This window comes from Platichthys flesus, chromosome 3 (genome assembly GCF_949316205.1).
Source record: "Platichthys flesus chromosome 3, fPlaFle2.1, whole genome shotgun sequence".
NCBI lineage: Eukaryota > Metazoa > Chordata > Actinopteri > Pleuronectiformes > Pleuronectidae > Platichthys > Platichthys flesus.
In genome coordinates this window covers 2,028,234-2,039,027 of record NC_084947.1, presented here as the reverse complement: position 1 = coordinate 2,039,027, position 10,794 = coordinate 2,028,234, and the positions used below count along the sequence as shown (strand labels likewise).

The window sequence follows — 10,794 nt, the reverse complement described above, 5'->3', positions numbered from 1 at the left end:
ATTTGAGCAGCTCTCTTCGTTTCTTTTTCAAAAGCAGATGCAGTGTGTTTTTACTTTGCTCTTCCAAAACAGCCCTTTGTATATTTTCCTGTTTTAGGGCACCTTCTTCGATTTTAAGTCATGTTGCTTTGTATATGTCATCAGGTCACGACACTTGTCTTACATGTCTAGTTTGGACTCGATTGGACCAAATATGTCCAAGATACAGAAGCTTGTGTTTTGATGGCGTTTAATCAGACTTTGACGCAACGCCATGGTCACAAGGTGTGACGAAAAATAGATCTTTGAATAATTTAAAATCTCCATCTTGTTGGGATGACACTCAAGTAAATTTAACGTGTGCGTCAAAGTAAAAATGTGGAATATGACCAAAATGGCCACAAAATCCAAAATGGTGGGGTTCCTGTTTGTTTAAGCATATCTATCCAAGAGACTTATTTCTTTGTCATGAAAAGATGTTCCTATCAATTTGTAGATGTAGACCAATCGTGGTGCCGGGGCTCCCCTTTAGGGGGCGCTAGTCAGTTATTTTGCCACGCCTATTCCTTAAAACCATCTGAATATCTTTAAGGGGGGGCTGTGGAGGTGACGTTTAATCCTATAGACTGGGACAAGATCTGTAGTGGGGTTTTACCTATGTACCTCAATCTCCATACATGAACAGAACTTAAATTTTATTTTTAGAACCTATTACACACCTGTTCGCCTCCAGAGAATGTTCCCTTACACATCTAACCTTTGTTATTAATGTAAATACATAAAGGTATATTTATTCACTTGTTTTGGTCATGCAACCGTATCCAGACTTTCTGGAAGGGGGTACTCTCTGTAATTCATTATTTTTGCTGATTTCTTCTTTCGCTCACTGGGAAGCTTCCACACATTGTCCTGCTGCTTTCTCACATGGACTCATTCTGATATTTACCAGGGAGGTGCAGGAGACAATCCAGAAAACAACCAGATCAACCGAGTCAGACAATTGCATTCTCACATACAGACTCGCCGATAGATTTCTGGAAAAATGTCCAGACTTAAGTGCCGGTCTGAAATTTCCAACACGATTTATCAACTTTTGCCAAAATCAGAAATGAACCATGAGACTCTTTCATTTGGTGGTAAACAGCAATTATTTATTGAAATGAAATTAAAAAGAATAAGTACCAGATCTATTGCATTATTGTAACATTTTGTTTCTGTAACGGGGAGCTGGGTCGTTACTCTACTGGTTTTTCTCTTGTGGGATGTAGTGAACACAAATATACAAGGAACATTCAGCTACCACAGATTGCACACCAGATACTGTAATATCGCAGTCTAATACAAGACCACCAAAATAATCCGAGATTTATTCCTCCTCCTCCTCTTTCCTCTTCTCTCATGAATTCTTTTCCGTTAAGAATACAAAAAGTCTGAGTCAGGAGACGTTCTGCAGCTCTGTACATAAACCTGATGCTCGGCCACTCGGGAGTAACTCATCAGACAGTGCCTCCAAAAAAATGTACAAATTAAAACCCGAAAAAGAACAAAACCAAAACAATATAATGCCAAGAACATGTACAATGCACTGACACAGAAAGTCAGCTGTGTTAATAGACATGCAACAAGTAACAAAACTTGCTGAAATCGCAATAATCATAAAAAAAAAATCTAAATCCATTTATATTTGCATAAATACGTTGTTCAGTTCATTTATTCGCTTGTGAAACGCACCTCTCTGTTAAAACCACAACGTAAAACTGCATTGAATAAAAACTCGTGACTTTTCTTTTGTACACGTGAAGGTGCTAAGCAACTCTTGATTGACAGAAGCCGACTCGGCCAATTCAGCTAGGTGGCATGATTGCACGCTAAGTTACAGTACGTAAACGCAGTGGACGATAACAAGAGTGCGTATTATTAGTATAATGTCAGGGATCTGTGGGGGTGAATATTAAAGTGTGTTCTTTTTGTTTTTTTACATGTTGAAGACTGAAGACGAGTGTAGAAACAAAAAATAACGAAACATTCTCTCAAAGAAAGAGAAAGAAAACGAAAGCAGCACTTGAATGCGCACGTGTTGCCCACAGAGGCACGAACAAAACAACATGAACACAAACGTGTACGGAGCGAAAAAACGGAAAACAAACGCAGGTTCATCGTGTGTAACTGTCGAGGCAGCAGCAGCAACTCAAACTGTATCGTGTGGTGACAAATTCTAAACTCGTACGCAGACGGCCGTCATGTTTACGTGATGCGTCTGTACGTTATTAATATCTCAGTCTTGTTCGAGTTTCAATTTGTGCCAAAAACTGACATTTACTTCCCTGCTGGACTCTTTGTGTAGAGCGTGGCGCCCCCTTTTGGTAGCATCACAAATTACACTAGATCCTTTGTTTTTCTAACTGAAACTTTTCCCATTAGGATAATTTCAAACTTTCCTCACAAACTCATATTTACCTGTAACAGGAATATATGCAAATACAAAAAAACTTTGGAGAAAGAACAATTTCTTTTTGTTCTCATTTCATCAGATTCAACTGTTGAACATCTACATTTTCTTCATCCTTGTTTTTGCACTTTCTTGGCGGAAGTTTGCGCTCTCCGAGGTTAACGGTTCCTGGTCATCGGAACCAAATGGTCTCGTCTGGTTTGTAAATTATGTCCATGAAGGAGCAGAAACAGAAATTAGAGTGAAATGAGTGAATGATCCGACTCGTTGGATTTCACTGATTTCTCAATTTAAAACGGTCACTGCAAAATACAAGTTTTTATCCTTCTCTAGAATAAATAGCCAAGATGTAAAACTCAATAATTTCTGCATTTGTACCAAAACAGCAACATAAAGCAAACAAACAGCAGCTCTGTCCCACTGTCTTTAAATTAATCTCATGAATGATTATTTAAGTTTTCATACTTTCTTCTCAGACTGAAAGACGATTGGCTGCTGCTCCTCCAGTTTAACACGGACTGAGGATAAAGTGTACGGAGTGCCGCTGTAATAATGCCACAGGATCGGGGTGACGTCCAGCAAACGACGAGTCTGTGCAGAAAAATAAAAACTACCAATCCCTTTTTCTGTGTGCGCATTCAAAACGCTGCTTCAACACTGTACAGTAACTAAACACGCAAAACAAATGTGCAGCAACATTAAAGGTCTATCTTCTTTTTCAACCTAATTCATATTTCTTTCACAAATGAACTGATATGTTTTCTAAAATATATATATAAACAAAAACAAACGTGATAACGTGTCCAGTCTTTCAAAGAAGCAGCAATAACAAGTATTTTCCAAATGGGAACTCATGTAACGGACAGATTAGATGATTTGAGGATAAAAAAAAAAATCATCCTAATTTTATACTTTTTAACAATTTGGCAAAAGAAGGAAAAGACGTTCTGATAATAAATCTGTGTGATGGTGAGCGCTCGGCGCTGTGAGCAACGCACACGTACAAAATTAATCACATTTTTGTAAACAACAACAAAAATAAACAGGAAATAAAAAGAAAAGAAAATAAGTGACGTTGCATAATAACTAGACGCACGAGTAAATTCAACCCACTGACATTAATTATTGACATTCATTTCCCTCCCGTGTGACGCAGACGACACACCATCGATTTTGTTCTTTTTCTTTTTTTGTTTTTTTAACGCCAGCAGTGGCTAGTCACAACGCTATGTTACAGGCAATTTCTTTTGTTTTTGCTCTTTTTTCATTGACCTTATTTTTTGTTCTGTTTGTTCCTCTTACAGTTAAAAAGGCCATGTTAAATATTTACAATATCAACAAGTGTCTTATGTCTTGCAGTGACAGAGGAAGGAGTTTTCCATGTTTCTTGATCTCAACACAAAGATGGCGGGTGATTGAATCAGGCGCCGCACTCGAGGGCGTTTGGAGAGCAGGTGGTGAAGTGGGGATTGAGTTTTCATTTCCTTTCCATCACGTTCGACCTCCTTTTCCCTCCGTTCTCCTTCAATGAGTTTGACCGTCACAAAGATGAATTGACGGACATTCCTTCCCGTTCTCGTCTGTCGGTGTGTTACAGTTCATGTGGTTGAACACACCAAAGGGTAGAGGGGCTTCAGAGGGAGAGAGTTTCAGGTTGTCTGCGGGCTGACGAGGGAACAACGAGGCAGATGAAGGAGGGAAATCCTCCTCAGGTCCCCGAGAGGAGGATTTCTTTTGTCGGCGGCGGGTTGAGCTCAGTTTCTGCAGCCGTCCTCCACGCTTCGCTCGTGCTGCAGGTTGTAATAACAGTTCTGACAAACTCGCACCGGGGACGAGATCTTCAGCCTTTTGATCTCTGACTGGAAGCGACTGCACCTGAGAAACACAGAGAGACAAGGTGAGCATGTCGGTAGGTTAATTCGGGTTCTCCATCATGAAGCTGTTGCAAAAGAGTAGAGATAAAATAACAGGGGACCCAGGACGGAGCCCTGGGAAACACCAAAGGTTCAAAGATGCAGAGGATCAGGTGAGTAGAAAACGTTCATATTCTCATTTAATTCAACAATTCAAAAACAAAGCATTACTTCTGGCAGAAGAGCTGCCCGCAGTTCCTGCAGTGGTGGCGTCGCTCAGTGAGGGAGAAACGAACTGAGCAGCCGGAGCAGCTGTCGACCACCTCGTCCTTCACCCAGTGATCAGCTGCCGAACGGCCCGGCTGGTCACTGACCGACCAGCTGAAGACCCGGCCGCGCCCATCGCCCACCAGGATCTTACTGTGGTCCCTGAGGAGAGGGTTTAACAGCAGAGGAAAGTGGGAGGTCAGTGGAATTGAGTGAGTTTCTAATCAACTGTCCACGGATCAGGAACCATATAAAAACCAGTTACAATACAATTCACAACAAATCAAAGTTTGTCAGTTTGGTGCAGGACCACACGCTCTTCCATCGTTCTTACTTGGAGATGGCGAGGGAGGAGATCTCTGCTGGGTGAGCGTTGTCCTTACGATCGAATGCCGTGTGCATGGTGAGTTTGCTCCTGAAGACCAGCTGGCGCTCCCATCTGTAGCCTGCAGACAGGCACAAATAGAGCAGCAGCATTTTAACAATGCAACAAACGCCTGGTCATCAGATCAGCCGAGCAAACTCTTTGAAAATGTTGCTTTGCTTTAAAAAATGAGACCGTGACTTGTATAAACCTGATTCTCGGACACACACCTGCCCTGAGCTGGTTGAACGTCCGTGCCTCCAAGACTGAGGCGTGGAGCGGCTGAGTCACCGAGCTGTGGCCTGGATGCGCTGGATGAGGATGAGGATGAGGATGAGGGTGAGGGTGAGGGTGAGGGTGAGGGCCTCTGGTCTGACCCTCAGAATAGTTGACAAACACGAAGCCGTCCTTCTCGTCCACGCTGAGGGAGTCGGACCAGCGGTGGGAGTCGTCGGAGCCGCTGTCCATCGACCATGACGCTCCCGCTCGGGCTGAGGGACCTGCAAGGGGTTTAATTTATCAGGAGTGAGAACATCACTACGGTCTAACACTCAGGTCTCATGAAATACTGTCCTGAATCTCAGGGAAGGAAATACACGGGAAATGTGAAGCAGGACAAACCAACATCCTGACAAAGTGTATTAAACTAACGAAGAGGTCAAGACGGGCTGTAGCTGTAGGAACATGAGCAGCCTCTGGTGGTGGAGTCCGTGTTTACCTCTGGGTCTGTGGACGGCGCTGCCCGGCTGGCTGCCCGGCTGGCTGCCCGGCTGGCTGCCCCCCCCTGTGGACGGGTTGCGTGGCGCTTTGGGCTCCTGGCTCAGACTCGGTTCGTCTCCGTCCGACTCGCTGCTGATGTCTTCCCCGTTGTGACTCACGCCGCCTTCTGGGACGGAGAGAGAGAACCTCATCAGATTTGTGTTGTGACGTGTTGCTGGTGTGAAAGTCAGAATCTGTTGGTGAAGGACTCACCGATCTTCTCCTCGCTGCAGCAGTCGGGCACATCGGGCTCAACCGGCACCGGAGCAGGCGTTTCTGGGACTTGGAGGAACTCCATTCTCCAAAACTATGACAGATAGAAGAGTAACAACAATGACTGAATATCTCTGTTTGCTGCATTTTAAACACTTAATGTATCACAGCAGCCTGAGAAGACATTGTGTAGTTACCCTCACAACGCCGTCCGAGTGTCCCGTGACGATCACGTTCTGTGTGTCCCACTCGTTCATCTCCGACACGCAGCAGCACAGGATTTGCTGGCTGCGTCCGGTGAAGGTGTTGGCGCTGGCGATGGGGCTGCCGTTGATGCTCCACACGTGGATGTAGGTTCCTGCACACGACACGATGTCGCCCTGAACAAACACAACATCTTTAAATCACTCTGTCCCCATTTCACGGTGACGCCGATCACGAGCTGTGTTCTCTGCTTCACCCACCGTCAGTTCATTGATACACAGAGCAGAGACGGGCGCCCGGTGGCCCCTGAGCTGCGTGACGAAGGAGAGCTTGTTGAGGTCCCAGATGATGCAGGTTCGATCCCGCGAGCCGCTGACGATGATGTGGTACGCCGACGACGCCGTGAGACACGTCACAGCGTCTGTGTGGCCCAGTAACGCCTGGTGGACGAGAGACATGAGATTAGAGCTACACAGTTCAACACCGCTGCCTTGTGTGTCCTGAACCGAGAGGGAAGTCATTTAGACAATTTCATGTTTCTATCAGAGCTGGCCTTGAGTGTGTGTGTGTGTGTGTGTGTGTGTGTGTGTTTGTTTGTTTGTGTACCTGTTTGAGCACGAGGGACTTGACCCTCTCCTTGGACGTTCCGGTCTCCCACACACAGATGGCCGTGCTGGTGCCCCCGGTGATGACCAGCTTTGGGTTGGGACATATCGCACAGAGGACCTGACCCCACTCTGACAGACACTCGTACACAACCAGCGCCTGAAACCACAGCCGCAGATTTCTATCTGTTACTCATCTGTATCTCAACAAACATTTCAATTGTTATTTAAATTGTTCTACAGGAGGTTCTACTGAGGAAGGGCATGAGAGACATCTGTAATGGAGTCAGTAAGAAATGTGTAGTGTCACTCAGGCGCCAGCAGGGGGGAACAAAGTCTTCAATAACGTTTCACTTTGTCCCGACAGATTCATAGTGACATACGTGTGAACAGGAAAGTGTTTGAAAATCAACAGTGGATCAGGACGTCATTGAAACTACTTAAAAAGAAATCAAATCATACAAATCAAATGATGACACATTGTGTTACATCTTCACATGCAGCACAATGACACGGGAGTAAAGACACAAGAGGAGATTAAATGTTGGAGGAACGGCTCCAGACCTTGTCAGACTCGTAGTTGGCCAGACGGCAGCTGAGGTCGGCGTAGCCCCAGGCGAAGGTCTTGCTCCAGGTCGGTGGAACCAGGACTTTGTTTTGCTCCCCGGCGAGGATGCCTTTGTCAGTGCAGACGATCTGTCCCACGGGCTCCTTCAGCTCTGGATAAATGGAAAGGCAAAAAAAATTGTCGGTTATAGTCTGTAATAAAACAGGGTTTATACAAACACACCTGAAAACGCATTTACAGAAAATACTATGAGCGAGGAACAAAAATGGGGGAAAGTCAGAGCAGGGATTTCACACTAAATCAGGGTCAGCTGCGTTTCTTCTGTTTAGTTTCTCATGAACAGGTCCGTGAGTTGGCCTGTCTGTGGTTCTGTGTGTGTTGTACACAGACGTACCTTTGACCGGCGCCAGAGAAGGTCGGAGGTTATCCAAATGGTGGAAGAAGATCTTGTCGCTGTTGGAGCTCGGAGGAACGCTCGCCACGTCGCCGTTAGCTTTACTGCGAACCCGTTTAGGAGGGTGGGGCTTCTTAAAGAGCTGAAACACAAAACACACCCATCAACACACATGAGTGATCGAAGAGAGGGGTTTAAAAAACATCTACTGAAAGGGTCAGAAATGTGTCCATCCAACCTGTTTGGGGATCTGTCCAAAGTTGTTGATGAAGCCGATGGTGGCCGTCTCTTTGAGCGGGTCGTTGATGTTGTAGATGTCCACCTGACCCTCGTAGAACAGGTGGTGGAAGACGTTGACCGCCTCCACAGCCGGAGGACCCTGCTGCTTGTAGCCGAAGATCAGGTCGATCCATTCGTGGAGGTGGGCCGACACGTAGTCGCACTCCAGCGCCTGAAGGAGCACGAGATGGAGGTTAGCATGTGACTCACTGAAAGCCGAGACCTTCACTGTGGGCTCACGTCCTACCTCTCTGTGGACTCTGATGAACTCTCGGGGGTCGCCCTTCGCCCAAGGCGGCAGGATGACGTCGCCCAGTTTGATGCCGTTCTGTTTGGCGCCTGGTTCGTCAACAACAGAGGGCAGAACATTAATATTCATGAGCTCCAGTCCCTCAGTCAGGTGGACATGTGCTGCAGTCGACCTCATACTGACCCAGGTCAAAGTTGTTGGCGTTGAGCATGAATTCTGGCAGATAGAAGAACTCTGGGATGAGCTCCTTGACGTCAGCCATGTTGTGTTTGGAGGCGGAGTTCCAGGCTTCACGCACGCTGTGGTACATCCTGTCAGCCAGATCAAAATGGCCTCCCTGGTACACAACACACAAACACACACACACTGTTTCACACTTGATAGCATCTTGTTTTTAAGAGGCTGAGAGGACGATGATCTTTTCTGTTAGACCTTGAGATCTGAAGAAACCGAGCAGCAGTGAAACCTTCTGATGTGAAGAGCAATAGAACTTTACATGACCTGTTCTGTTCTGTGTGAATCTTTCAGGAAGAGGACGCAAAGAAATATTTCCCTCTGGAGATCAAACCCATTTGTTAAATTCTGTAACTGAGCTTAACATGAGAGTAACTTCTAAATGTTTCGTCTGAATCTTTTCCCTTCACAGTGGGAGCATGTAGAAGATGAGCAGAACACTCAGTAGGTAACAGAAGCTCAGTTCAAACCTGAAGTCTGAGGAAAATCTGTGTGAAAGGCTCCATGCGGACCAGGTACGAGGCCACGATCATGGCTGAGGAGTAGTGTGTGCCGTAGTGGTAAGCCGGGGTTTCACCTGGAGCGACAAAAGCAACACATATGAAATGAATATCCCTCTAATGTCTTCATCTGACCTTTTGAATAAAAACAACAGACTTAAATTTTCTCCTGCTTGTGAACTCGTGTCTGGCCTCTTACCGGTGGGATCCTCCCAGTCCTTGTACCTCTTCTTGTACTGGGTCAGTCGGTCTTCCGTCTGGGCGCCCATCGGCTTGGCCAGGTTACGGAACGTCTTGGGGTTGCTCAGGTCCAGCTCCTGGTTAGCGTGACCAAAGTTATAAAATGAGAGTTCATTCATTATGTTGAAAATCCTGACATTTAGTCGTGCTGCCATCGTACCACCAGTATAAACATGAGACCAGTAGAGAGAGGAGAGCTTCACTCACCTCGGAGTCGTAGTCGGCCAGGATCCAGGGGAAGACCGGATACTGCATCAGGTCGTTGTAGGAGCGTCCTGCCAGCGTGTTCAGGTGCATCAGGTACTGGAAGTTACTGATCTCTCCTCGCTGGAAAACAGACCACACACACACAGACCAGTGAGGCTTGTGATTGGACAAGCTGATATGATGAAGCATAACTTTAGACTGATGAGTTCAGGTTGTTACCTCCCATCTTTGAGTCACTGACTTCTCTCCGACCAGTGTGCTGAGCAGACCCGATCTGAAAACACCAGCACAGGGAGGTGGTTTAGTTCAAACTTCTTCTTCTTCGTGTTATTTGTGGGATTGAGTGTTTTTTCGTTTCATTTATTTTCTGTAAATAGCTGAAATCCTAATATCTGTAAAATATTTAGACTCTAATAGAAAATGCTACAAAGATTTTGAAAAAAAAGCAACAAAAACAAATATCTAAACCTTCAATGAATCATCTCACAACATTTGAAAAAGTCGGCAAATTGAAATGGTAACATGGATATTTATTTATCTTACCCCTGTTCCACGCTGGTGTTCGGCCTCTGACCTGAAACCGACTCCGAGCTGTCGGCCAGTGAAGGCACCACAGCCAAGAACCTGCAGGAAATCAAACGCAAAACTTAACAAGATACACAAAACAGCAAAATCTGATAGAGGAGGCGACGCATCAACGTGGCTCTCACATCACTTCCTTAAAGAGATCTCTCATGGTGAGTGACTGCCGATCAAAAACAAAAAACGAATTTGTCTGTAAACGGATAATCAGGCTAAAATCAGGTAATGGGATCTTTGCACAAAAGAGAGTAACAATTGTTTTTAACTGCTGTTGCTGTGACTGACAGAGCAGCTTGAGTTTGAGTTCAGTACCTTTGGTAAACCTTGTTGCGGACTCCTTTCTGGAAGGCTAACAGGTAGTTCCTCCCGTCCGCTGAAAACACTTCCACGGCCATCGGCTGAAAGAGGACGAGCACACACCAGTCACACATCAGCATTTCAAGAGCTGAGCCCAAATACTTTACTGGTGCTTCCTGGGATCAAGTTTAAATCTCTTCAAAATGATCATATTAAAGTGTGTGTGTCAGGGTGTGTGTCAGTGTGTGTGTGTGTACTAACCTGCAGCAGGTAGCGTCTCTTGTGAACCTCCTTGATGTCCTCGTAGGCGAAGATGCTGCAGGTTCTCTTCAACAGGCTCTGGCCTTGTCGGGCTCCTCTGGGGATGATGGCCTCATGCAAACTGGAAACACAGTTTTATTAATAATATTCATATTAAGGGAAAAATGACCCTTTGCTGCCCCCCGTTTATTAAACATTAAAACAAAATAACAATAATCCATCTGCCATTTGAAGCCGATACTCTGCTTAATTCATCCAGCACCTGAGGGGAACAAGTTCAATCTAACAA

The 10,794-nt window shown here is 45.5% G+C and overlaps 1 protein-coding gene across 1 annotated transcript in view; it reads right to left on the bottom strand.

Moving 5' to 3' along the window:
- Positions 1-1,103: 1,103 nt before the first annotated feature.
- The window catches only part of wdfy3 (WD repeat and FYVE domain containing 3), a 57,271-nt gene continuing 47,580 nt past the window's right edge, over positions 1,104-10,794 (bottom strand). The window contains exons 44-64 of the mRNA XM_062381319.1: positions 10,506-10,626; positions 10,260-10,345; positions 9,909-9,989; positions 9,585-9,639; positions 9,366-9,485; positions 9,118-9,235; positions 8,889-8,995; positions 8,368-8,521; positions 8,182-8,273; positions 7,894-8,106; positions 7,656-7,797; positions 7,258-7,412; positions 6,695-6,853; positions 6,349-6,528; positions 6,082-6,264; positions 5,885-5,978; positions 5,631-5,798; positions 5,143-5,412; positions 4,883-4,994; positions 4,513-4,710; positions 1,104-4,303 (exon numbers count right to left, since the gene is read on the bottom strand). Of these exons, the coding sequence (XP_062237303.1) occupies positions 4,183-4,303; positions 4,513-4,710; positions 4,883-4,994; positions 5,143-5,412; positions 5,631-5,798; positions 5,885-5,978; positions 6,082-6,264; positions 6,349-6,528; positions 6,695-6,853; positions 7,258-7,412; positions 7,656-7,797; positions 7,894-8,106; positions 8,182-8,273; positions 8,368-8,521; positions 8,889-8,995; positions 9,118-9,235; positions 9,366-9,485; positions 9,585-9,639; positions 9,909-9,989; positions 10,260-10,345; positions 10,506-10,626 (2,929 nt within the window). The 3' untranslated portion in view covers positions 1,104-4,182. The remainder of the gene's footprint in view (positions 4,304-4,512; positions 4,711-4,882; positions 4,995-5,142; positions 5,413-5,630; positions 5,799-5,884; positions 5,979-6,081; positions 6,265-6,348; positions 6,529-6,694; positions 6,854-7,257; positions 7,413-7,655; positions 7,798-7,893; positions 8,107-8,181; positions 8,274-8,367; positions 8,522-8,888; positions 8,996-9,117; positions 9,236-9,365; positions 9,486-9,584; positions 9,640-9,908; positions 9,990-10,259; positions 10,346-10,505; positions 10,627-10,794) is intronic.